Source organism: Pistacia vera, unplaced genomic scaffold, assembly GCF_008641045.1.
Source record: "Pistacia vera cultivar Batoury unplaced genomic scaffold, PisVer_v2 Contig1295, whole genome shotgun sequence".
Classification (NCBI taxonomy): domain Eukaryota; kingdom Viridiplantae; phylum Streptophyta; class Magnoliopsida; order Sapindales; family Anacardiaceae; genus Pistacia; species Pistacia vera.
In genome coordinates, this window is record NW_022195352.1 from 143,082 (window position 1) to 168,659 (window position 25,578).

Genomic DNA, 25,578 nt, shown 5'->3' on the forward strand with positions numbered 1-25,578 from the left:
CTTCAGAATTGTTCTGACCTTGAAACTAAAAACAGAACATATGTTAGATTCCTCATGAGTTTCAGCACATATTCTAACATTGATATTTGTTTGACAGCAAATCCAAACCCACCTGCATGATAAGATATTCGATTAAAAAAAAAAAAAAAAAAAAAGGATGTGGTTTACAAGTTCCAGATATTGTAGCTCTCATCATTAAAATTTGGTGAGATATGAAAATGACTAAACGAGGATCACAACTGATGGTAAAATGGTAAGCCTTATTATGGCCTAAGACCCGCAAAGCCCATACGCCAGGTCCACTCTCGTACAATTAAAGTCATCCAGCCATGCAAACATTATGGTGGATCTTTGACCTAGTAGGGATGTAGACATGTAGTGGATCTAAAATTAATTTCCTTTTTCTTTATAAATATATGATGCATTGACATGTGAAGGATCTTGCAAAAGATCCAATCAGGGGAGTATGGGCTTCTCTCTCAAATCTCAATCATGTTACTACTTACTAAGTTCTAGCGTTTCCCAGGAGATCAGATTTTGCTATAAATTACAAATGCCATTACCAAGTGTTGGTAAGTATAAACTGGGATATTTTGGTTATAAAATAAAAAATTATAATAATATACGCATAATCCATAATACAAACTTATAATGTTAAGTTGGGTATCAAATTTCGATCGGTAATAAAAGACAGTAAAATTGATACCACATTGTGCGCTCTTTAAGGCGCTCAACTCGTAAGAGGAGTTGGCCAGTTGGGCCCTGCCGTGAGATATGGAAGAAAGATTGTCTTGTTGTCTTGACTTGAAGGCCTTTCCCATAATCTTCTAATTAGTTGTCCAACCGACGGCGTCTTGATTTATTTGCTATTAATTGAACCTAGTAGTTGAGATTTGATGAGACAACTATTGATTCATTCATATAATAGCCCGTATAATGCTCTTTATCAGAAATTAAGTTAAAGAAGGAGGCAAATATTGATCTCACCTCGCAGTTTTTGTTGTATATAATAAGCCTACAGAGACTCATTACCCTATACACCTAAACAATTAATTAGTAATTACACATTGTGCTTAGTGAAGGCATTAATGAAAATTGGCACTTGGTAGAATAAAAAATACAAAAACCACAACCAGACAATTGCCAGTCTCTGTCTACGTACAAATCCACATCTCCCATTTATTACTATCACCTTCAAGACTTCGATGACATTAACAAAGCTCAAATAACGTGCGCCAACAGGACGTACCTTAAATTGTATAGATCTTACTTACACAACCACAACCACTGACAATATATTAAATATAAATTCTCACCTCACTCACTACTAATTCTCCATCTCTCTGTTGAATTAAACAAAACTACATCAAACAACAATGTCTGCTCAGCTCTCAAAAACTGACTCGGAGGTAAGTAGCCTGACTCAGTCCTCGCCCACACGATCTCCACGCCGAGCAGTTTACTACGTGCAGAGCGTCAAGAGATTCTCACGATGGTGGAAAGACGACAAACTCCTTCCACTGACGCCTGTGCTCAGCCCCATGGGCTCACCATCACTCTCATTCCAACTCTTCGTTAGGTCCCATTCTTCTCGTGAGTCGTCCTCCCATCGCCTGTCTGCCTCACTAAACCCCCACCATCATCGCAAGAATAATGACGGAAGTCCCGCAAGCCATGGAAGGAGTTTGACGCCATTGAAGAAGAGGGACTTCTTGATGGAGAAAACATGCACAGTGGTGTTTCTCGTCGCTTCTATTTTCTTACTTTTGTTGTGGGATTCTTTGTGCTTTTTCTTTGTTTTCTTTGATCTTGTGGGGTGCTTAGTCGACCTCAAAAACCTACCGTCACAATGAAGGTCAGATTTCATTATTTATACATTAATATATAAGTCCTTTATTAATTACTATTACTACTTTGTTAATTAATTTGGTGAAATGGTTATTGGTTATTTTGATTGCAGAGCATTGAATTTGACCAGTTCGTGGTTCAAGCTGGAGCAGATTTCTCCGGAGTAGCAACTGAAATGGTGTCAATGAATTGCAGAGTGAAGCTCACATTTTGGAACACAGCTGCTACATTTTTTGGTGTACATGTAACATCAACACCTCTAGATCTATCATTCTCTCAACAAACTGTGGCGACTGGAACAATACACAACTGTTGATGCATGATTTTGACACCAACCAAATGCATGTGTGAAATGTTGAGTTGACCCAGAAGACACACGTGGATGAAAGAATGAGAGTAAAAGGAATGACTAGACAGTGTTTAAAGTGGTTCGGATGCTTAAGGAAGCAAGTCCTACGTCCACTGATGTTGTATTAATGATAGCGGTCAGGTCGCGTTCCGCGAGCTGATTTCTACAAATGATTACAAGAGAGAGAGAGAGAGAGAGAGAGCGTATATGCTGTTTTAGAAGAGATTAGCTAATCCCCAAATTGAGAGAGGAACCCTCAATTTATAGTGGGATGGATTAAGGTTATGATTACTAAATTTGTGAGTTGGTGGGATTATCCGTACAAATCTTCCTTTATTTCTCTTTGCTCACCTTCTAGAGCGATTTACGCGATTTGGTGCAAGAATTGGACATGTGGAAGCTTTCCAGCTCCTGGCTGGCCTGACGCGCATCCACTGCACTGACAGAAGCGCGCTGCTCCTTTCATCACGTGACTCGGCTACGGGTGTACCCAAGTTCTGACTTTTGCATGCTGACTGGGCCTTACGTCAGCCTTGCTTTCTTCAGGCATAACAGAAGTCCCTTAGTTTTTAAGGTTTGAGGATCGATCCTTGGAAACTATAATTCATGCTGTGACTAGATGCCTTCGAGGAAATTCTGGTGATTCTGACCTGTTTGAAAAGAGGTCGAGGTTGCGCTTTTGTGAGTGCGACCTCGCATGGTCATCGCTTTTTAAGGATGAGCGACCTGACCTCTTCAGACGTTACCTGTCGTACTTTCAATATGGATGCATTTAATGAAACAACTTCTGCTCTGACAGACGTGTCCTGTGCATAATAAGTGTCATCCAGGCGCATTAAATGCGTGACATGCTGAAACGACACTCCTTATCAGAACATTAAATGCAGATTGGGGCGCATTTAATGCGGAGGGAGAGAGTGCCGTCGCTTGAGTTTTTAAACGGAAAAGGATGATGGTTTGGTTTTCTCGAATCGTGACGGTCACCCTTTCTCACTGATCCGCGACATGTGGTCGTGATCGACGGTGAGACATATCTTTCCGCCCAAACGTCGTTTTGATTTTGGGAAAACCAAGCGTCATTTCTTTCGCTATAAAAACTCAAGTTCATCTCAGGCAATGTCACCACACCCGTCTTTTTCAGAGAGAGCAAGAGACTTTCGCAAACTTGGATTCTTTGCCTTCCAAACCAGTGCGTTCTTGATATTTGAAACAGAAGAAGTCATTTTCATATTCCGAGAGGTGAGAATCGTTCATTCTGTTTTTATTTCTTACTCCCAGTAGTTGATAAATGACGTTAGTCTTCTGGTAGTTGATCGGAGACGAAACGTTCATGTTGGGTTCGAGCCATGAATGGCGGCTCAAAGCATTATGTTAGGGTTTTTTCTGGGATTTAGGAAGGGAAGTGTTTGCTTTCCTCCATGTCATCGTACGGAATATCATACGAGAGCTAAATGACCCCTTGCTTGTCGCTTTTGCAGACTGCAGTAGAATGAACCCCTTAATGACCAGATCCGAGGAAGGTGCCAGTTCGTCTTCGCAGGATGCTCCTACGAGTCCCACTCGGTACTTACCGGGGATGAGCTCGAAAGGGTGATAAAACAATACGGTATCCACGTGGAGGTTTTCCCCGATAAGACACACTCATCTCGGTATTCGTCAAGTGGATTGGCCGCGATCTCCAAGGAAATATTCAAGGGTGGGGGGTTGATCACTTTCCACCCTTTTGTCAGGTCGGTCCTGGCTTATTTCGAGATCGCGCCGATGCAACTCACGCCAAACGTGTACATGATTGCCGTTGCCATGTACATCGCGTGTCGTGAGAACGTATATCAGTAACAACACATGATGGAAAGTACCAGTTTGTCATTTTCAAACCCATTGGGTACTAATTTATCATTACGGCAAACCTTGGGTAAGTGTAAGTCATTCAGCCTTTATAAAAACGCAAAGGGACTTTCAAAAGAAGTGCATCTTTCCGCATAAGTCTTACTTAGGACATTTGGATTTGTAGCTTTTTTTGACTGAGTCTTTTAGGAAGTACCTAATATCCAATTTATCGTTTTTAAACCTTTTGGGTATTAATTTATTATTACGACAAACCTGTGATAGGTGTAAGTCGTTCTGCCTTTATAAAAACGCAAAGGGTCTTTCAAAAGAACTGCATCTTTCCAAGATAAGTCTTACCGAGGACATTTGGATTTGCAGCTTTTTTTGACTGAGTCTTGTAGGAAGTACCTAATATCTTGTTTTCTTGGGCTATCTATATCTACTTTCATTTTAATCCAACCCGGAAAAACATGCAACGGCGCTCGAGCTGTGACAGGCCCAATTATTTCCAAGTCCAGGTGGGCCTGCCACAACTCCAGTATGTGGAAATCCCAGTGCAAAATCGACAAGCTTTTGTTTTATTGCAAGTTCCATCAATTGGAAATGGAAAGCAATGCTGGGGTTACTTGACAGAACCCACAACTTTTCACCAAATAACCGGACTCAACATGCACGTTTTTGTTTTCTTTACTGCCTTCAATCAAGGGAACCAGTGCCTTTTGCATTTTTTCCCATCTTTCCTTTCCAATTTTTTTGAATTACATAATTCATCATCACCTATACTATTCACCATAAAAAACATATCAACAGAGCTTCTATTTTAAATTTTAAAGTGCTTATTTCTCTTAATAATCGATAAGGCTTGTGGGGATCTGTCCTTGTGTCCAGACTCTAGCAGCAAAATGGACAATGATGATGTGTTTTCCACTAACCACTAACCACCCTTTCTTTTAGCAACGAAAGTTTTTGGTTAATAATTCATAAATAATTGCTCACTATAGTGAAGGAACAATCTCTTTCTTAAAATTAAATCTCAAGGGGAAAACTATTGTTATATGTAGCTGATTAAGAGTCTAAAGGGCTTTGTTTTTGGTTACCATGGCAATTCTGATGCTCAAAGTTTTACCAGTAGTTCTGTTTCTAATATTCTATGTTAGCTCCTCTGCGGCACGATCTGATACTTACATCATTCACATGGACATATCAGCTATGCCTAAAGCTTACTCTGACCACCATAGCTGGTATTTGTCCATGCTTTCTTCAATATCAGACACTTCTAATGCAGCTGCAACTGCAACCACCACCACTATCCTTTATTCTAAATTTATCTATGCTTATACCAATTCTATCCATGGATTTAGCGCAGTTCTTACTGCTTCTGAGCTTGAAGCTCTTAAAAAGTTTCCAGGCTACATTTCTTCCACTAGGGACCATCCTCTTACAGTTCACACAACGCACACTTCTCAATTTCTTGGCTTGAGTTCATTCTCTGGTGCCTGGTCGGGCTCAAATTATGGTGAAGATGTCATAATTGGTTTAGTTGATACTGGAATTTGGCCAGAGAGTCAGAGTTTTAATGATCAAGGAATGACAAAAGTTCCATCCAGATGGAAAGGAAAATGCATGGCTGGTACCCAGTTCAACTCTTCCTTGTGTAACAAGAAACTCATTGGGGCTCGGTTTTACAACAAGGGTCTGATTGCTAACAATCCGAAGTTGAAAATTCCAATGAACTCTCCCCGGGATGTCAGTGGACATGGTACACATACTTCATCCATAGCTGCTGGTAGCTATGTAAAAGGTGCATCTTATTTTGGTTATGCCACTGGCACCGCTAGAGGCATGGCTCCTCGAGCTCGTTTGGCTATGTACAAAGTTGTTTGGAGATATGGGGTCTATTCATCTGATGTTGTAGCAGCAATAGACCAAGCATTGCAAGATGGGGTTAATGTTTTGTCTCTGTCTTTGGGCATAGGCTTAGATGATACACTTTTGGAAAATGATCCAATTGCGGTAGCTACTTTTGCTGCCATGGAGAAAGGTATATTTGTGGTAGCATCTGCTGGAAATGATGGTCCTTTGTACTGGAGTTTAATCAACGGGGCACCATGGCTAGTGACCGTTGGTGCAGGTACTTTAGATCGTGAATTTGAAGGAATTTTAACTCTGGGGAGTGGTGTTAAAATTAACTTCAATTCCTTGTATCCTGGGAATTATTCTTCAAGTAGAATGCCCCTTATTTACATGGACGAATGTGATAGTGTGACAGAATTGAAGAAAGTAAAAAACGCCATTATTGTGTGCAAGGATAATTTGAGTATAAGCGGTCAAGTTGTAAATGCAATCTCTGCAGGAGTTTCCGGAGCTGTTTTCATCTCCAACTCTTCTTATTCAGAGCTCTACACCCGAAGTTCATTTCCAGCAGCATTTGTTGGTCTACATGATGGCCAATCAATTATAGACTACATAAATAAGAACATTAACCCAACAGGAAGCTTTCAATTTCAGAACACGGTTATTGGTACAAAGCCAGCACCAAGGGTAGATAGCTATAGCTCCAGAGGTCCATTTCTGAGCTGCCCAAGTATCCTAAAGCCAGACCTTTTGGCCCCTGGCTCATTAATCTTAGGATCATGGTCTCCAATCAGTTCAGTTGCTAAGGTTGGATCACATCTCTTGTTTAGCAATTTCAATCTCTTATCAGGCACCTCCATGGCGACGCCACACGTGGCAGGCGTAGCTGCGCTTATAAAGGCAGCGCACCCTGATTGGAGTCCTGCAGCCATTCGGTCAGCCCTTGTGACCACAGCCAATTCATTAGACAACACTTTATGTCCTATTGAAGATGTTGCAAATGATAATTTGCCAGCAAGTCCACTGGACATAGGAGCTGGTCATATTTCTCCCAACAAGGCTCTTAATCCTGGCCTTGTCTACGATGCAACGGCAGAGGATTACATAAAGCTTCTTTGTGCCATGAACTACACAACAACACAAATTCAAATCATCACAAAGTCCTCTCACAATTGCATTAACCGGTCTTTGGATCTGAACTACCCGTCTTTTATTGCTTTCTTTAACAATTATGATTCAAATCCAGAAGATAAAATTGTACAAGAATTTTGGAGGACAGTAACTAATGTTGAAGAGGTAGGAGCAAGTTACACTGCAAATCTGACAGGATTGGATGACTTAAAGGTCTTTGTGGAGCCTCAGAGATTGGTATTCAAGCAAAAGTTTGAGAAGAAAAAATATAAGCTTAGTTTGGAGGGTCCAAAATTGTTGAAAAAAGTCGTGGTTTATGGTTCTTTAAATTGGGTAGATGACAATGGTAAGTATGTGGTAAGAAGCCCAATTGTGGCCACAAGCCTTGTCCCAGAATCGCCTTGAATGTATTATTTGGGCTGTCATGATTGTATTATAAGGTGATATGATATTTAATTTAGTTCTTCTGCCACCTCTTCTTTCTTGATTTTATTTCTTTTTATCCCATTCTTTCCCTGATCTTTTGTTCCATTGTTTATTTTATCTTCACATCATCATATCAATAAAGCAAAACTGCCAAGCACTTTCCAGGAAAAAGTCCTCCTGCCAAATGCCGTTGCTTAGGTGGAAAGGACATCATTGCATTACTACATTACCATTTGATGTCTTATTCGGTTTCTATAATCTCGCAAGATAGATTCTGCAATTACCTGAACTGGGATAATAACAGGCCATGAGGGTTTCCTTTAATTTATACAGTTAGAGCATGAATTCAAATCAGGTCCGTTAAAATATCAATTTTCTGCAGTAGTCAGTACCACGAATCAACCTGTGAACATACTTGGAATGGTTGAGCTCGTGGTTTATGTGGACGAGAATAGAGAGAAACTGCTGATTAACAGTTTGTTATGTCAGATGAATCAAAGTCAAGAAATGGCATGCCAACCACATGTCATGGGCAGAAATTATGATTTCACCGATAGCTCATGAGTAAGCAACTAGTGCTTTCGACACCTATTAAAAGCAAAAGATGCAACATTTGAAGTATGTACTACGTGGTTGTTTTTGGGGCTGAAAGCCTGAAACACTGGCGGTGGTGGAATATAAAATTAGAGATCAACCACATAAGCAGGTTTTGTTTGTTAAGAATGCAATAAGAAATGGAAGACCTACAGGCAACAGTATTGGTTAGAAACAGAGCTTTTCATGTGCAAAGCAATAAGCAATCACTTACATTTACCATTCATGGCTAAGCTGCTACTAGAACTTATGTGCTTCTTTATTACCTTCTCAGCCCTCACCTCACTGCCACAACCAGACACATACATTGTTCATATGAACTTGTCAGCTATGCCAAAGGTTTTCATGCACCAATTTGGATGGTACTCTGCCACACTTTCTTCAATATCACACGGCATTAAATTAAATACTACCACTTCCACCACAATGAGCATTCCTTCAAAGCATATATATACTTACACTAATGTAATCCATGGTTTTTGTGCAAGTCTCTCTCCATTAGAGTTCACAATCCTTCAAAATTCCCCTGGCTATCTATCTTCCATATGAGATGTGCCTGTCATAGCACACACAACCCACACATCGCGATTTCTTGGCCTAAGCTTGACCACTGGGGCATGGCCAAGTTCTAATTTTGGGAAAGATGTAATTATTGGTTTGGTAGACTCTGGAATATGGCCAGAGAGCGAAAGTTTTAGTGATGTTGGAATGGGCGAAGTTCCAGCTAGATGGAAAGGAAGATGTGTGGAGGGTACCGGCTTTAATTATTCAATGTGCAACAAGAAGCTTATCGGAGCTCGATTTTTCAACAAGGGTTTGCTTAGTAATAAACCCAATGTCACTGTCTTAATGAATTCAACTCGGGATACTGATGGACATGGAACTCATACGTCGTCAACTGCAGCGGGAAATTATGTTAAGGGTGCATCTTTCTTTGGTTATGCCAAGGGAACTGCACGGGGAATGGCGCCGCGGTCTCATTTAGCAATGTACAAGGTGTTATGGGATGCTGGTGCCTATGCATCAGATGTTATTGCAGCAATTGACCAAGCAATCGTTGATGGTGTTGATGTCATTTCGTTATCATTTGGCTTAGATGGAGTTCCATTGTATGAGGATCCTGTTGCCATGGCCTCATTTGCTGCCACGGAGAAAGGTATATTTGTGGGATCATCAGCTGGAAATGAAGGGCCTTGGTTTGGTACTGTGCACAATGGCATTCCATGGATATTAAATGTTGCTGCTGGTACAATAGATCGTAATTTTAATGGGATTATTACTCTTGGAAATGGAGTTTCACTATTGGGATCTTCTCTTTACATTGTAAATTCATCTCAAAGCCGCCTACCACTTGTTTTCATGGATGCATGCGATAATTTAGACAAGCTAAAACAAGTTGGGGACAAAGTCATTGTTTGTGAAGATAAGAAAGAATTTGTAGGCATTCAAGTTAAGAATGCTGCTGCGTCAAGAGTGGCAGGAGGAGTCTTCATATCTAACAGTTCCTACTTGGAATTTTTCGTTGAAACCTCCTTTCCAGCATTATTTCTTCTCCTCCAAGAGGGTCAAGCAGTCCTTGGTTACATAAAAAAAACCTCTAACCCAACAGCTAGTATGCAATTTATATTGACTCAAGTGGGTGGAAAACCAGCACCCAAGGTCGCTGCTTACAGTTCTAGAGGACCATCTTCAAGTTGTCCTAGCATCTTAAAGCCTGACATTATGGCTCCTGGCTCTTTGGTTTTAGCATCATGGACTCAAACAAGTCCTGTAACTGATTTTGGAGCAAATGATTTTTTCGGTGAATTCAATATCATAACCGGAACATCCATGGCTTGTCCTCACGCAGCTGGAGTTGCAGCCATTTTAAAGGGTGCACACCCCAAATGGAGTCCTGCAGCCATTCGATCTGCAATGATCACCACAGCTGATCCATTTGACAACACACTTAGCGCTATTAAAGATCTTGGATATCATGACAAACCAGTAAGTCCTTTGGCCATGGGTGCTGGTCATATAAATCCCAACAAAGCATTAGACCCTGGACTCATTTATGATGCAACTGCAGAAGATTATGTAAAGCTCCTATGTGGGATGAACTACACTGCAGAGCAAATTCAGATGATTACAAAATCATCTTCTTATAAATGTTCAAATCCATCAAGCTTGGATTTGAATTACCCTTCTTTTATTGCCTTCTTCAATGCAACCGATGCATCTTCGGGGAAAAAACTTGTGCATAATTTTCAGAGAACAGTGACTAATGTGGGAGATGGAAAGGCACATTATACAGCTAAGGTGGCACCAATGACAGGTTTCAAGGTGAATGTTGTGCCAAACAGGTTGATTTTTAAACACAAGTATGAGAAGAGAAGCTACAAACTCAGTATAGAGGGGCCAAAATTAATGAAAGAATTAATAGTTCATGGTTCTCTTAGTTGGGTAGATGCTGAAGGCAGGCATGTGGTGAGAAGTCCAGTTGTAGTAACCAGAGTTAAACCATAAGACACAAGTTTTGTGAAAAATAAAGAAAAGCACGAATAAAAGTATATTAATAAAATGGTGCTCCTCTCCATTATGTTAAGTTGCTTCAGAATTTGCCTGACCTTGAAACTAAAAACAGAACATATGTTAGATTCCTCATGAGTTTCAGCATATATTCTAACATTGATATTTGGTTGACAGCAAAATCCGAAACCCACCTGCATGATAAGATATTCGATAAAAAATAAAAGGACTTGGTTTTACAAGCTCCAGATATTGTAGCTCTCATCGTTAAAATTTGGTGAGATGTGAAAGTGACTAGACGAGAGGACCACAACTGAGCTGGTAAAATTGTAAGCTCTTATTATGGCCTAAGACCCGCACAGCCCATGCGCCATGGTCCACTCTCGTAAAATTAAAGTCATCCAGCCATGCAAAAATTATGGTGGATCTTTGACCTAGTAGGGATGTAGACATGTAATGAGATCATAAAATTAATTTCCTTTTTCTTTTATAATTATATGATGTATTGACATGTGACAGGATCTAGTAAAAGATCCAATCAGGGGAGTATGGGCTTCTCTCTCAAATCTCAATCATGTACTACTTACTAAGTGCTAGCATTTTCCCAGGAGATCAGATTTTGCTACAAATTACAATATGCCAATACCAGTAAGTGGCCGGACGGTCAAGAAAGTTAGTTCTCTTCCTTAAATTCTCGGATTCAAATTTTAGGGTTACTTATCATTACCTGATCCTTTAAACTTATACGGTATTCAATAAATCCTAAGGATTAGTTGAGGTATGCATAAACTAGTCCAGATATCTCGGTTACAAAATAAAAAATTGTAAGAATATACGCATAATCCATAATACAAACTTATAATTTTAAGTTGGGTATCAAATTTCAATCGGTAATATAGGCTCTGTTTGATTCATTATTCTGATAGTTTTTAGAATAATCTTTTGAAAAAAGTTAAATTGGGCGGGTATTACGATGTAGCATTTGGAAATTAACAAAAATATCCCTTATATTTGTTTATTTACTAAGCATCCCTATAATAAAATATTAAAAGTTAATAAAAACACCCCTAACCCACCCATTAAATACGGACAGTCGGCCACCACAGCCGGAAGGTGGCCGGAGTGTTTTTGCAATTTCTAAAAAAAAAAATTTGGGGGTGTTTAGTTAAATTAACAAATTTAGGAGGTTTAAAAGAAATTAAAAAATATAGAATAATATTTTGAGAATAATGATATTTTACTGTTTAACTTTTTTGGGAATACTAATAATAGTGGCTTCGTTTGGTTCAAGATTGGGAATACTACTCTTAGTATTCTCAAAAAAGTTAAACAGTAAAATACCCAATAACTCTCATTTTTGGGAATATTATTTTTAATATTATTCAAATTTTTTTAAACCCTCTAAATTTGTTAATTTAATTAAATACCCCTAAATATTTTTTTTAAAATTACAAAAACACCCCAACAATCCACATTTACCAGATTCCGGCCACCACCGCCGGAATCTGGTAGGATGGCGCACTACCGGCTGAATCTGGCCGGTAGTGCGCCGATCTAGCCTTTTCTGGCCAGATCCACAGTGGATCTGGCCGGAAAAGGCCAGATCTAAGGCCAAAGATCTGGTCGTTGACGGCCAGATCTAAGGCCGTAACAGTCGGTCACGACGGCCAACAAACGGTCGTCGTTGATGGTCAACGACGACCGTTTGTTGGCCGTCGTTGAGAGCAAATACGGCCAGATCTGGCAGTCATCTGGCCTTTGCCGACCAGATCCACCGTGGATTTGGCCTGAAAAGGTCATATCGGCGCATGACCGGCAAGATCCAGTTGGTCATGCGCCCATAAGGTGACTCCGGCCACCTCCGGTGGTGGTGGTCGACTGGAGGTGTTTGAGGGTGGGTTAGGGGTATTTTTGTTAACTTTTAATGTTTTATTATAGGGAGTATTTTGTAAAAAAATAAATATATAGGGTATTTTATTAATTTATAAATCCTACATCGTAATACCCGCCCAATTCAACTTTTTTTTAACTTTTTTCAAAAAACTTTTCTCAAAACCCCCAAATTTTGAACCAAACGGAGCCAGTATTCCCAAAAGCGAAACAAACGAAGCCTTATGGCTCCGTTTGGTTCACTTTTTTACACTTTTTAGAAAAGCTTTTTGAAAAAAGTTAAAAAAAGTTGAATTGGGCAGGTATTACGTTGTAGGATTTAGAAATTAATAAAATACCCCTTATGTTTATTTATTTACTAAACAACCCTACTATAAAACATTAAAAGTTAACAAAAACACCCCCAATCCACCCATTAAATACAGACAGCCAGCCACCACCGCCGGAAGATGGCCGGAGTCGCCGTATCAGCGCATGACCGGTTGGATCTTGCCGGTCATGCACCGACATGGCCTTTTCTGGTCAGATCGACGGTGGATCTGGCCATTGATGGCCAAATCTCACAGTATTTGCTCGTCAATGACGGCCAAAGATACGGTCGTCGTTGATGGTCAATGACAACCATATGTTGGCCGTCGTTGACGACTGGCTACGGCTAGATCTTTGGCCTTAGATCTGATCGAAAAAGGCTAGATCAGAGTACTACCAGTGAGATTCAGTCGGTAGTGTGCCATTATACTAGATTTTAATCATCTTTCGACAGTGGTGGTCAGAATCTGGTAAATGTGGATTTCTGGAATGTTTTTATAATTTTGAAAAAAAAATATTTAAGGGTATTTAATTAAATTAATAAATTTAAGCGATTTTAAAAAAAGTTGAATAATATTAAATAATATTATGAGTTTTTATAATTTTACTGTTTAACTTTTTGAAACCCGATGGAGCCATAAAGACAGTAAAATTGATACCAAAGTGTGCGCTCTTTAAGGCGCTCAACTCGTAAGAGAAGCTGGCCAGTTGGGCCATGCCTGTAGATGTGGAAGCAAGACTTGTCTTGTTGTCTTGACTTGAAGGCCCTTCCCATAATCTTCTAATTAGGTGTCCAACCGACGGCGTCTTGATTTATTTGCTATTAATTGAACCTAGTGGTTGAGATTTGATAAGACAACATAATTGACTCATTCATATAATAGCCCGTATAATGCTCTTCATCAGAAATTAAGTTAAAGAAGGAGGCAAATATTGATCTCACCAGGAAGTTTTTGTTGTATATAATAAGCCTTACAGAGACTCATTACCCCTATACACCTAAACAATTAATTAGTAATTACTCACATTGTGCTTAGTGAAGGCATTAATGAAAATTGGCACTTGGTAGAATAAATAATACAAAAACCACAACCAGACAATTGCCAGTCTCTGTCTACGTACAAATCCACCATCTCCCATTTATTACTATCACCTTCAAGACTTCGATGACATTTAACAAAGCTCAATATAACGTGCGCCAACAGGACGTACCTTAAATTGTTATAGATCTTACTTACACATACAACAACCACTGACAATATATTAAATATAAATTCTCACCCTCACTCACTACTAATTCTCCATCTCTCTGTTGAATTAAACAAAACTACATCAAACAACAATGTCTGCTCAGCTCTCAAAAACTGACTCGGAGGTAAGTAGCCTGACTCAGTCCTCGCCCACACGATCTCCACGCCGTGCAGTTTACTACGTGCAGAGCCCGTCAAGAGATTCTCACGATGGTGAAAAGACGACAAACTCCTTCCACTCGACGCCTGTGCTCAGCCCCATGGGCTCACCACCTCACTCTCATTCCAACTCTTCGTTAGGTCCTCATTCTTCTCGTGAGTCGTCCTCCACTCGCCTGTCTGCCTCACTAAAACCCCACCATCATCGCAAGAATAATGAACGGAAGTCCCGCAAGCCATGGAAGGAGTTTGACGCCATTGAAGAAGAGGGACTTCTTGATGGAGAAAACATGCACAGTGGTGTTTCTCGTCGCTTCTATTTTCTTACTTTTGTTGTGGGATTCTTTGTGCTTTTTTCTTTGTTTTCTTTGATCTTGTGGGGTGCTAGTAGACCTCAAAAACCTACCGTCACAATGAAGGTCAGATTTCATTATTTATACATTAATATATAAGTCCTTTATTAATTACTATTACTACTTTGTTAATTAATTTGGTGAAATGGTTATTGGTTATTTTGATTGCAGAGCATTGAATTTGACCAGTTCGTGGTTCAAGCTGGAGCAGATTTCTCCGGAGTAGCAACTGAAATGGTGTCAATGAATTGCACAGTGAAGCTCACATTTCGGAACACTGCTACATTTTTTGGTGTACATGTAACATCAACACCCCTAGATCTATCATTCTCTCAACTCACTGTGGCCACTGGAACAGTACGCAACTAACCTCATTTGTATAGTTACTTAATTAGTTTTATGTGAGTTAATTTAGGTAATTGGGATATTGCAGACATGTAAGTTTTATCAATCAAGAAAGAGTCAGAGATCAATTACAGTGATGATGAAGGGAAATAACATTCCATTGTATGGAGGAGGAGCTAGCTTGGGCAGTGTAAATGGTGCACCGATTGAAGCAGTGCCATTGACACTGAACTTGATGGTTCGTTCAAGAGCTTATGTTTTGGGGAGACTAGTGAAACCCAAGTTCTATAATAGAGTGGAATGCGGGGTGGTTATGGACCCCAAGAAAATGAATGTAAATATATCGTTAAAGAACAAGTGTACTTACCACTCAACATGAGAGACAGTGAGCATAGTAGCTAGTTGGCAATTGCAAAATTGTGTGGTAGATGGCAGGTGTTGACCCAACTATGCGGAGTGGGATCTGGATTTTGTTAAGATCTTCGTGAGTTTAAAATGTTGGAGCCAGCCGTCGGTGGTTTTAATAAATCAATATTGTAATTCTTTAATATTTGGTTTTGATGTGCGTGTTGTGACACTGGAAGTAGTATTAGTATACAGCTCAATAATATTTGTTTATATATATTTTACATATCAAAAGTTGATACTTGTCTTTTTATAGACTTATAATTAATTATGTATGTGTATGGTGTTTTTTTTTTTTGTATTTTAAAAGATGTCTCTGCTAAGATTATAATAAAAGTGAATGGAATGTATAAGATTTATGGAAGTTTAAGAATGCATCTTTATTAATTTTAATGAAGAAAAAATTATCATTTTAAAAGTCATTAATTATGTTAATTGTTATAACTAAATAAAAAGAAAATTATTCATTAACTTGGTACATTCCTAATTAATAAGTAGATTCTTTCAAAATAGCTTTGGACAAAAGATTAGTGGGTGGCTCTAGACTTTAAGGTGAGTTAGAATGGATAAATGAAATTACTTTGATTGTCAGTTAACGGATTTTATTGATACTAGGGACTAGGAAGGTAAGTGTTAATTGTTTAATATAAATTGTAACCTTTTAGAATCTGAGGGCTAAGGCTGAATATGGTTTTAACTCTGAGAGGTGAGAATAAAAGTCAACATCCATCCTCATCAGCTGTTATATGAGAAAATCTAGATTACATCTATGGTAGATGTCATACCATTAACAAATTTACTTGTGTTAAATTTATTTAAAATTAAATATATAATTGAGAACTAAACAAAAGTCCAAACATAAATATAAGGATTGGAACTAAAATGAAAGCCTGGGATCCACTAAATCTAATTAAAACTGACGGTGGCAAATGTTTTTGAATTGTTTTTCCAATGTAAACCGAAGACATCTTCAATGCCAGTGAAAAGTTAAGGAATTGAGATGGTGATCGGGGAAATGGTGGAGATGGAGGAGTTAAAACTTCTTAATACTGTTTAACTTGTCGAAAAATTAGATGACCAAAACCCATTTATAGCTCTCAATAGCGTAGCATTGGTAATGTTGGGACTTAGGGAGGGTGTTACAGTTCAGAGTCTTCATTTATTTAGTATATGCTCTGACACAATGTAGAATTCCCAACAATAACTATAAGTTAAAATTAATTTTGTGGTTAACAGTAAAATTGATAGTATATAAGGATGTAGTGAATGGAAGATGATGGAACCATGGAGACCGATGAATGAAACAGCAGTAAGTGACATCAGTTGGAACTTAAAAAGCGGAAAATGAAGACAACGAAAATTTTGATCTTAAACTATTTGGCAAAACAAAGCTTTATTTGTTAAGGGAAAGCCATGCCGGCGAGGCAGTTGAAGAAATCATAACAATTCTTACCGCAATAGGCTTTCCCCACCCAAAGTCATTACCATAAATTTTGAATCTTGAAGGGCTGCTTATTATTGTTGAGAATATGTGTCAGCTGCTGATTTGGCATGATGAGGTGGCTGCTGATTTGGTCAAGGATTGCTGCATAATCGATGGTTGCTGATTTTGTGCTGAAAGTTGTTAAACGTGTGTGTTTCCAAATTTATTCTTTGAAGTAGAGTTGGTCATGTGCTTGTTTTTAGGAGTACGTTATTTCAGTAGTGAATAAGTTGTTAGTGGAGTCATGTTTAGTGTTTTTTGCAAGTTTGTTAAGCATTTCTGTTACAAAATCTTGTATATATTTGCTATTGATTCAACAAAGATTGTGTAGTTTGTGGTCTTTATTAAGCCTTTTTTGCATTATAGTTGCTCAGATTTTGTTCTTGCACAAATAAAACTACAGATTGGTATCAGAGCTCTTTTTTTCTTAAGGGATCTGTGTCACATCTGTTAGTAGTGTTATTTTGCAAACACCAAACCACCAAACGACAAAACAGAAACCTTGTTTTAATGGCTTCCAATACATTATCTCCATTTTCTCCAGTAGTTTTCACTGGTGAAATTGCATACTATCATACACGGGCAGTCAGAATGTCTGCTTATTTGCAAGCTGTGGACCTCTGGGAGGCAGTCAAAGAAGACTATGAAATCTACCCATTACCTGACAATCCCACTGTGCAGCAAATTAAGGCTCACAAGGAGAGGAGAACTAAGAAGTTCAAGGCCATATCATGTCCCTGTTCAACAATGTCTGAAGCATTATTTACCAAGATCATGAACTTGGAGTCAGCTTTTGAAATATGGCAGTATCTCAGGGAGGAGTTTCAAGGCAATGTGAGAACAAGAAGCATACAGGTGTTAAGTCTCAAAAGGGAATTCGAGATCCAAAAGATGAAAGAGTCTGTCAAGGAGTATGTAGACAGGCTTTTAAGCATTATTAACCAAGTGAGGCTTCTTGGAAAGCAGTTTTGTGACAAAAGGATTGTGGAGAAAATTCTGGTGACCTTACCTGAGAAGTTTGAAGCCAAGATATCTGCTTTGGAGGAGTCTGGAGACCTTGTAGAGATCTCATTGGCAGAGCTTTTAAATGTTCTACAGGCACAAGAGCAAGGAGACAAATTAGAGAAGAAGGGTCTATTGAAGGTCTTTACAAGCAAAGTTGCAGATCCATGAAAATGGTGAAGGCAAGAAGACAAAATGAAGGAAACATAAAGGTTCTAGAGTCAGCAACAGTAATAGGAATGTAGGTGCTCAAAACAACAACAGTAATGTTGGAAGGTTTCCTCCATGTCCTCATTGTGGAAGGACTAATCACTCTCAGAAGAGATGCTGGAGCAGGCCTGATGTTAAGTGCAATAGATGCAATCAGATGGGCCATGTGGAAAGAATTTGCAAGAGTAGAAGTAACCAGCAAGTAGATGAGGCTAAGGTTATGGTTCAAGAAGAAGAAGAGCAACAGTTTATTGCATCCTGTTATGCAAGTAGTAGCTTGAGTGAGGCCTGGCTTATGACGAATGATCCAAAGCTCTTTAGGGAGTTGGAAAAGTCTGTCTTCTCCAAAGTGAAAGTCAGCAATGGACAATATGTTAAAGTTAAAGGCCGAGGGACCATAGCTATTGAAAGTGTTACAGGTACTAAACTTATCAATGATGTTTTATATGTACGTAGGATTGACCAAAATTTGATTTGAGAACAAGAGGTGTATCATTAAAGATGTTGATGATCAGGAAGTGTTTACTATAAAGATGAGAGGCAAGTGCTTTTCACTAGATCTCATGGAAGAGGAACAGGCTGCATATCAAATTTCATTAAACAATGTCGTGACATGGCATAAGAGATTGGGCCATTTTCACCATCAAGCACTCTTGTTTATGCAGAAGCATGAATTGGTATAGGGCCTACCTCTAATGGAAGATCACTTACCAAGTTGCAAAGCTTGTCAATATGGCAAGCAAAATAGGTTGCCATTCCTTCAGAAATCTTGGAAAGCCTTACAGAAGTTGCAACTTGTGCATACTGACCTTGGAAGACCACTAAAGACTCCATCACTTAAAGGAAGTACGTATTATATTGTTTTTATAGATGATCTAACAAGAATGTGTTGGATTTATTTTTTAAGGTTCGAGTCTGAAGTGGTTGGAGTGTTTTGGAGATACAAGGCTTTTGTGGAGAACTAAAGTGGTTGCAAGATGCAAATATTAAGGTCAGACAATGGGAAGGAGTACGCCTCAACTCAATTCAATCAATTTTGTGAAGAAGCAAGCATTGAACATCAACTAACAACCCCCTATACTCCATAACAAAATGGAGTAAGTGAAAGAAAAAATAGATCGATTATGGAAATGACAAGGTGCAAGTTGCATGAGAAGGGAATGCCTAAAAAATTTTGGACAAAAGCTGCTAGTACTGCTGTTTTCTTGTTAAACAGGCTACCAACAAGGGCTTTAGAAAATAAAACTCCTTTTCAAGTTTGGTATGGATTTAAAAATATTTGATTGTTTGTGCTTTTCACATGTTCCTCAAGTGAAAAGAGATAAGCTTGATAAAAGGGCAAAGCCTAGAGCGTTTATTGGTTATAATAGCTCTTCTAAAGCTTACAGAATTTTCCAACCACAAACTGGAAAAATTCTGACTAACAGAGATGTTGTGTTCATGGAAGAGGAGCAATGGAATTGGGATCAAACCAAGGAGAAGCAAAGTTCAGAAATTCTACGTACTCATGACAACAACATAGATGATGCACTTGTAAGAGGAACTAGATATCTCTTAGACGTCTATAAAAAACGTAATGTTGCTATGATGGAGCTTGTGGAATATAAAGATGTTGAGAAACACCACAGATGGGTGGAAGCCATGAAGGAAGTAATGAGAATGATTGAGAAAAACCATACTTGGGAGCTTGTTGATAAACCCCAAGGCAAGAAAATTATTGGAGTTAAATGGGTGTTTAGAACCAAACACAATTCAGATGGTTCAGTCACCAAGTATAAGGCAAGACTTGTTGTTAAAGGTTATGCTCAAGTGTTCGGTGTGGACTTCTCAGAAACCTTTGCACCTGTTGCAAGGATAGATACCATCAGAATGTTATTGGCATTAGCTGCACAAAAGGATTGGAAAGTGTATCAACTGGATGTAAAGTCAGCCTAAAATGGTTTCTTGCAGGAGGAGATTTATGTTGAGCAACCAGAAGGATTTGTGGTAAAAGGTCATGAGGACAAGGTGGATCCACTAAGGAAGGATTTGTATGGTTTTAAGCAGGCACCAAAAGCCTGGTATAGCTGAATTAATGATCACTTGTTAAGCCTAGCTTTGATAAGAGCCTTAGTGAAGCCATTTTGTATGTGAGAAAGGCGGATTCTGACTTAATTATTGTATCTGTTTATGTTGATGATTTGCTTATTACATGAGGAAATGAAGAGCTTATTAAATACTTCAAGGCAAAAATGTTCAAGGTATTTGAAATGACTGATCTAGGCTTGATGTCTTATTTTCTTGGAATAGAGGTGAGGCAAAGACAACAAGACATTTTCATTTGTCAGACTAAATATGCAAAGGAGATTCTAAAGAAGTTTCATATGGAGCGATATAAGGCTACAACAACTCCTATGGTTCAGAAGAAGAAGTTTAGCAAGGATGATGGGCTTGACAAAGTTGATGAAGGGTTATATCGAAGCTTAATAGGCTGTCTGATGTATCTCATAGCAACCCGGCCTGGTATCTTATATGCTGTGAGTATGCTCTCAAGATTTATACACTGTGCTAGTGAAGTGCATCTTCAAGCAGCAAAGAGAGTTGTTAGATATGTGAAAGGCACTTTCAACTATGGTGTTAAGTTCTCATAGTGTTCAATCTTGGAATTTCATGGCTTTTTAGATAGTGACTGGGCAAGTTCGGTTGATGATATAAGAAGCACAATTGGATTTTGTTTCTGTTTTGGTTCAGGGGTGTTCTCATGGTGCTCTAAGAAACAGGAGTTAGTTGCTCAAAGTACTACAAAAGCTAAGTTTGTGGCTATTATACCAGCTATCAATCAAGCTCTTTAGTTTAGGAAGCTGCTAATTGATCTACAAATGGAGCAGAATGAAGGCACAAAGATTCTGGTTGACAACAAGGCAGCAATTTCCATTTCAAATAATCCTGTCTTTCATGGCAAGACAAAGCATTTTAAAATCAAATTATATTTCCTAAGGGAAATACAAAAGGAAGGAGAAGTATGTTTGGCTTATTGCAGAACCGAAGATAAAGTTGCTAATATATTTACCAAGGCCTAATCCAAAAACAGGTTTGAGTTTCTAAGAGAAAAACTAGGACTATGTAGCATCTGATCCAAGGAAGAGTGTTGAGAATATGTCTCAACTACTGATTTGCCATGATAAGGTGGCTGCTGATTTGGTCAAGGATTGTTGCATAACGAATGGTTGCTGATTTGGTGCTGAAAGTTGTTAAACATGTGTGTTTCCAGATTTAGTCTTTGAAGTAGAGCTAGTCATGTGCTTATTTTTAGGAGTACGTTATTTCAGTAGTGAATAAGTTGTTAATGGAGTCATGTTCAATGTTTTTAGCAAGTTTGTTAAGTATTTCTATTACAAAATCTTGTATATATTCGCTGCTGATTCAATAAAGATTGTGTAGCTTGCAGTCTCTATTAAGCTTTTTTGCATTATAGTTGCTCAGATTTTGTTCTTGCACAAATAAAACCACAAATATAAACGAATTGCTTACAAGACTTACTCATTCATGGTATCTGTTGATGCTTGATTTTGGACACCAACAACTCGCACATGCGAAGTGCTAAGAGAGTCTTAGAAATTACACGTGATGGATCCATGAGATTTGAATATGGTGCTGAGATTATATATGTTGCAGAAAACATAAATAATAGGCTGACAAGAGAGATTTTTATAGTGGTTCGGCTGCTTAAAACAAATCCTACATCCACTGTAATTTTATTGTTCTCTGACAATTTCTATGATCTTGCCTGTAAGACATATAAAGATGAAGAAAAACTTTGCTTTATAGAGAGAGAATAAAGCTCAAATCTATGCCTAGTGCTTATATGTCCAACCTCCCTTTTCGTAAAGAGAAGTGCTAATTTATACACCTTTGAGGTCAATATAATGAGTGTTTTCCAAGTTGCCTTGACATATGGAAAGCTCCCATCCGTTCTTCTCTTAAATTGAGATAGAGTTGGTATAAGATATCTTTGAGACGGTATGGGCTTGACAGGAAATACAATTTATCTTTTAGGCACTTGTTGAGTTGACATCAGCGTGACTTTTTAGGCATAACAGTAACTGAGGATTTTCCCTCCAAGTGTTTAAGAAGTTCTTTATGTTTTCTTCTATCTACATAGCAACCATATTGTTAATCTGCCATGCCAGATAAGTACAAAACCAAGTTCAGCAGTGGCTTTCGCTTGAGTTTCGAAGATACTTCGTCTTGTAAAGTGAAAAAATCTTTGTTGCAAAGGTGGTGGCTTGAATGTATTGGAAAACTGTTTGCTGATCGAGAGAGGCATGTGAATAGGGCAGTCTATATCACGAAGATACCAACATTGAAGAACTGGTGGCTTAGATACACAACAAAAACCTCGAGACATTTTAGACCAAGAATTGAAGAAATGCCAAAAGGATGTGCCATCAGCCTCGCAATGGTTTATAGTGCAACCAATAAATATGCCATCAACAAGCTCAGTTATATGCACTGTAGTAATGGCTTAGAGGTACCCTCATAGTTGCTAATCCCGTTAGGTGGGAAGAAAGAGTAAACAATCTAATCCAGAACATAGACAGGTTCACTGACTTCGGCCACAGGAACTCCATCTATAATTGCATGAACAAACTCGGCTCCTGCATTGTTGCAGTTTATGAAAACGGAGGTTGTGGAATTTGTCATGAACAATGGTGGCAAGGTGGCCAGCGAGTGGAGGAAAAAAGTCTAAATCAAGTGAAAGGGTAGTCTTAAGGTGGTGGATGAAGGTCTTTTGGGGTTTGTTCTCTGGTAAAGTTGTAGTTTAGTAGAAGAGAATTCCCTTTTGAATATGATCCAATAGGAGGAGACGAAGATCCCACGCAGTTAAATCAATCTTAAGGTTTGATTCTTCATGACTTGCCGCACAAACTGTACTCGTTGAGATAATCCAAGGGCCTCCACCTGCCATGTTTTCTCTCAATTAAAATGGTTTTCCTGCATATGCAACTTCAAATCAAAGTGGAGCTTCATAGATGTATTGATTGAATATGGTTATAAAACAACTAAAATAGTTATCTATCCTATATGTATCAACGGTGATAAATGCAGCGAAGAGATATGAGTTTTATTTCCGTGATTGTTGCTGCCGGGACTAACCAAAGTATAAGCTCCATCTTTCTTTCTTGGTAATTTGAGTGAATAAGTTATCACTACTGCTATTGGAGATAAGGTTTGACTGCTTAGCACTAATTTCTATCCTCATAAAATATCCTTTTCTTTTTGGCTTTACCTTTTTTGTGAAATACACATGAGAGACAAAAATTGGGTTATGGAAAAAGCAAGATCTCTCTATCAAGCATAAAAGATGGAAGTATGAGGTTTCCATAAAAACATCGATATCTGTTGATGCAGCTTGATTAGCTGAAATATATTCCTAATTAAGTAGATTTTATGTACCCATTAGCCTCTCTTTCAAATTAGCTTTAAGGTGAGGTAGAATGGATAAATGAAATTACTTATGATTGTCAACCAGACAGCAAAATGTTATTACTTATGATTTTATGTACCCATTAACCTCTCTTTCAAATTACCGTTTTGGGACCCGACCTCCTAGGACCGGGTTTTGGGGTTGGGCTTTTGGACCCAGTCCCAAATACCCACCTCTACTCTCCCCGGCAATGTTTCATTGTGTATATGTCGAAGCTAGTTTATGAGTTATAATAATATTTCAAAAATGTATGAATGGGATCCGACTATGGAAGGAAGCAAGAATCTAAGTCACACAGGAGGAAGCAATAATTTAAATTATACAAACTCATATCATTCATCATCAAACTTCAATAACATAATTTTATATATTAATTAATTATATATAGCTCACCATATTTTCGGTTAAGATACCGAGACAACCCTGCCTGAGTCACTCCCAGCATAACATCATTGATTGTCTACAAAATCACAATGCCACAAAATTTAGATTGGTTGATTTCTCACTATAGACATTTTCTGGGAATAGTTGAATGTGCATCAGTAAGGTGACACTATGACAGTTACCTGGTGCTGGTGAAGATGAGCTGCCGTTGACAGTTGAGTTGACCATTGGAGAAGTGCAGCTCGGCTGTGAACAGTGCAACTATGAAGAGCTGAGATTCAAGCAATGTAAGGGGAAGAGGCGACAGTTCCTGGGCAAGAAGAAGATGAGATCAATTGTGTAGCTTTGAGAAGATTGATGACAATGGATGAACAACGTAGATCGGTAGTGACGAAGAGTGTGAGAGGACAGAGAAGATCACAAAATGGGAGGAGATACGTGGTACCCCAGCTGATGATGAAGTAAGCAAGCTAAAGCGACGAGATTTGACGGTGAAGGGGAGACTCCGGTGGAAGAATGAAGATTTCAGATTTTCAGTTTAAACCAAAGTGTGGCAAATGTCGTTGGAAAATTTGGGGGGGGGGGGGGCGGGGGGGGGGATGGGGGGGGGGGGGGTTGTAATTGTTGATATTTGCTTTGGGATAGAGGGCTTTTACTGCTTTAGAATTTAGAGTTTAATTTAAAATTTAAAATTTTAATTTCATAAATTAGTTGACCCGGTTTTTTTTAAAATAACGACTGGACCGGCGGGTGCTACAGCGGTCCAACCGCGGGTGTAAGTAGGTAGACTGATATAAACGGTTTTGTGGCTCACCAATCGGGTCCCGGTTCAATCGGTCGGGCCGGGCCGAGTTTTAAAACAATGGATTTTATGTACCCATTAACCTCTCTTTCAAATTAGCTTTAAGGTGAGGTAGAATGGATAAATGAAATTACTTATGATTGTCAACCAGACTGCAAAATGTTAAAGGAATGTTAATGAATTCATGTTGAGATTAAATTTAACCAAATTAAATTAAAATAAAAGAGTTACTTTCCGTTCCGCACTGTTTTACTGCGACAAAAAGCCGAGTTTTGGGCCCAACGTTGGGCTTGAAAAGGAAGAGGCCCACCGAAGACATTGCTCCAATTTAAATTGATATATGGCCCATGTCTGATTGAACTCAATCTTCTTTATATTGCTTGTCAATCAAGGTGATTTTGCTTGGATGTAAATGGATTTGATTTCCGGTAAGGGTATAATTTCTTTTTCTTTTTCTTTTTCTTTTTTTAATAATAACAAAAAGTTTATAATTTAAAATTATAAAAAATGATAATTATTTTATAATAAAATCGATAATTAGATTATGTTCCAAACTTAAATATGTATTCTAGATTTTAAAATTGTTCCTAGATTGGATGAAAAGAATGTCTTATATGTGCTTTGGGCTAGTAAATATTAGTATCCCAATGATTATTTAATTTATTTTTAAATTTAAAGTTATCCAATCATCTTGAAACAGATAAATTTTGTATAAAAAATTTATATATGAAATATTATCTATATTTTAAAGAGTGATACTATATATATGTATCAAAATCTAAGATGTCAAATCTCACTCAATTTCCTCCAAAGTCTACAAGTAGTGTTGGCCTGTGAGTTGTGATGTGTTTATCGTTTTATCAACCACAATAACTTTATGATATTAAGTTAATAAATCTTCAACTTTATCCATAACAATAAGAGAGTTTTTTAAATCCTCTTAAACTTACGGAATTACATCTGAATTTATTCTCAATTCAGT

General features: G+C 38.3%; 3 protein-coding genes and 1 pseudogene across 3 annotated transcripts; 3 read left to right on the forward strand and 1 right to left on the reverse strand.

Annotated features, from left to right (window-relative positions):
• The first annotated feature begins 5,072 nt into the window (after positions 1 to 5,072).
• Positions 5,073 to 7,446, forward strand: LOC116121966 (subtilisin-like protease SBT1.9). Its single transcript, XM_031407864.1, has one exon. The coding sequence runs from the start codon at positions 5,123 to 5,125 to the stop codon at positions 7,412 to 7,414; it is 2,292 nt and encodes a 763-aa protein (XP_031263724.1). The 5' UTR covers positions 5,073 to 5,122; the 3' UTR covers positions 7,415 to 7,446.
• An 808-nt stretch (positions 7,447 to 8,254) lies between these two features.
• LOC116121967 (subtilisin-like protease SBT3) lies at positions 8,255 to 10,534 on the forward strand. Its single transcript, XM_031407866.1, is given in 1 exon segment — positions 8,255 to 10,534. A coding segment is annotated over 1 exon segment (2,280 nt).
• Positions 10,535 to 14,065: 3,531 nt separating this feature from the next.
• On the forward strand, positions 14,066 to 15,262 carry LOC116121970. Its single transcript, XM_031407869.1, has 3 exons — positions 14,066 to 14,564; positions 14,670 to 14,855; positions 14,932 to 15,262. Exons 1-3 carry the CDS (start codon positions 14,079 to 14,081, stop codon positions 15,220 to 15,222), a joined length of 963 nt encoding a protein of 320 aa, XP_031263729.1. The 5' UTR covers positions 14,066 to 14,078; the 3' UTR covers positions 15,223 to 15,262.
• Positions 15,263 to 16,641: 1,379 nt separating this feature from the next.
• Positions 16,642 to 22,891, reverse strand: LOC116121975 (annotated as a pseudogene).
• Positions 22,892 to 25,578: the final 2,687 nt, after the last annotated feature.

What these genes read in the sequence shown, in the direction of transcription:
- LOC116121966 (XM_031407864.1), top strand. Translation starts at nt 5,123, where the DNA reads ATGGCAATTCTGATGCTCAAAGTTTTACCAGTAGTTCTGTTTCTAATA.
- LOC116121970 (XM_031407869.1), top strand. Translation starts at nt 14,079, where the DNA reads ATGTCTGCTCAGCTCTCAAAAACTGACTCGGAGGTAAGTAGCCTGACT. An exon ending in AACCTACCGTCACAATGAAG is followed by an intron (nt 14,565 to 14,669) that starts GTCAGATTTCAT and finishes TTTTGATTGCAG; the next exon opens with AGCATTGAATTTGACCAGTT. An exon ending in TCACTGTGGCCACTGGAACA is followed by an intron (nt 14,856 to 14,931) that starts GTACGCAACTAA and finishes GGGATATTGCAG; the next exon opens with ACATGTAAGTTTTATCAATC.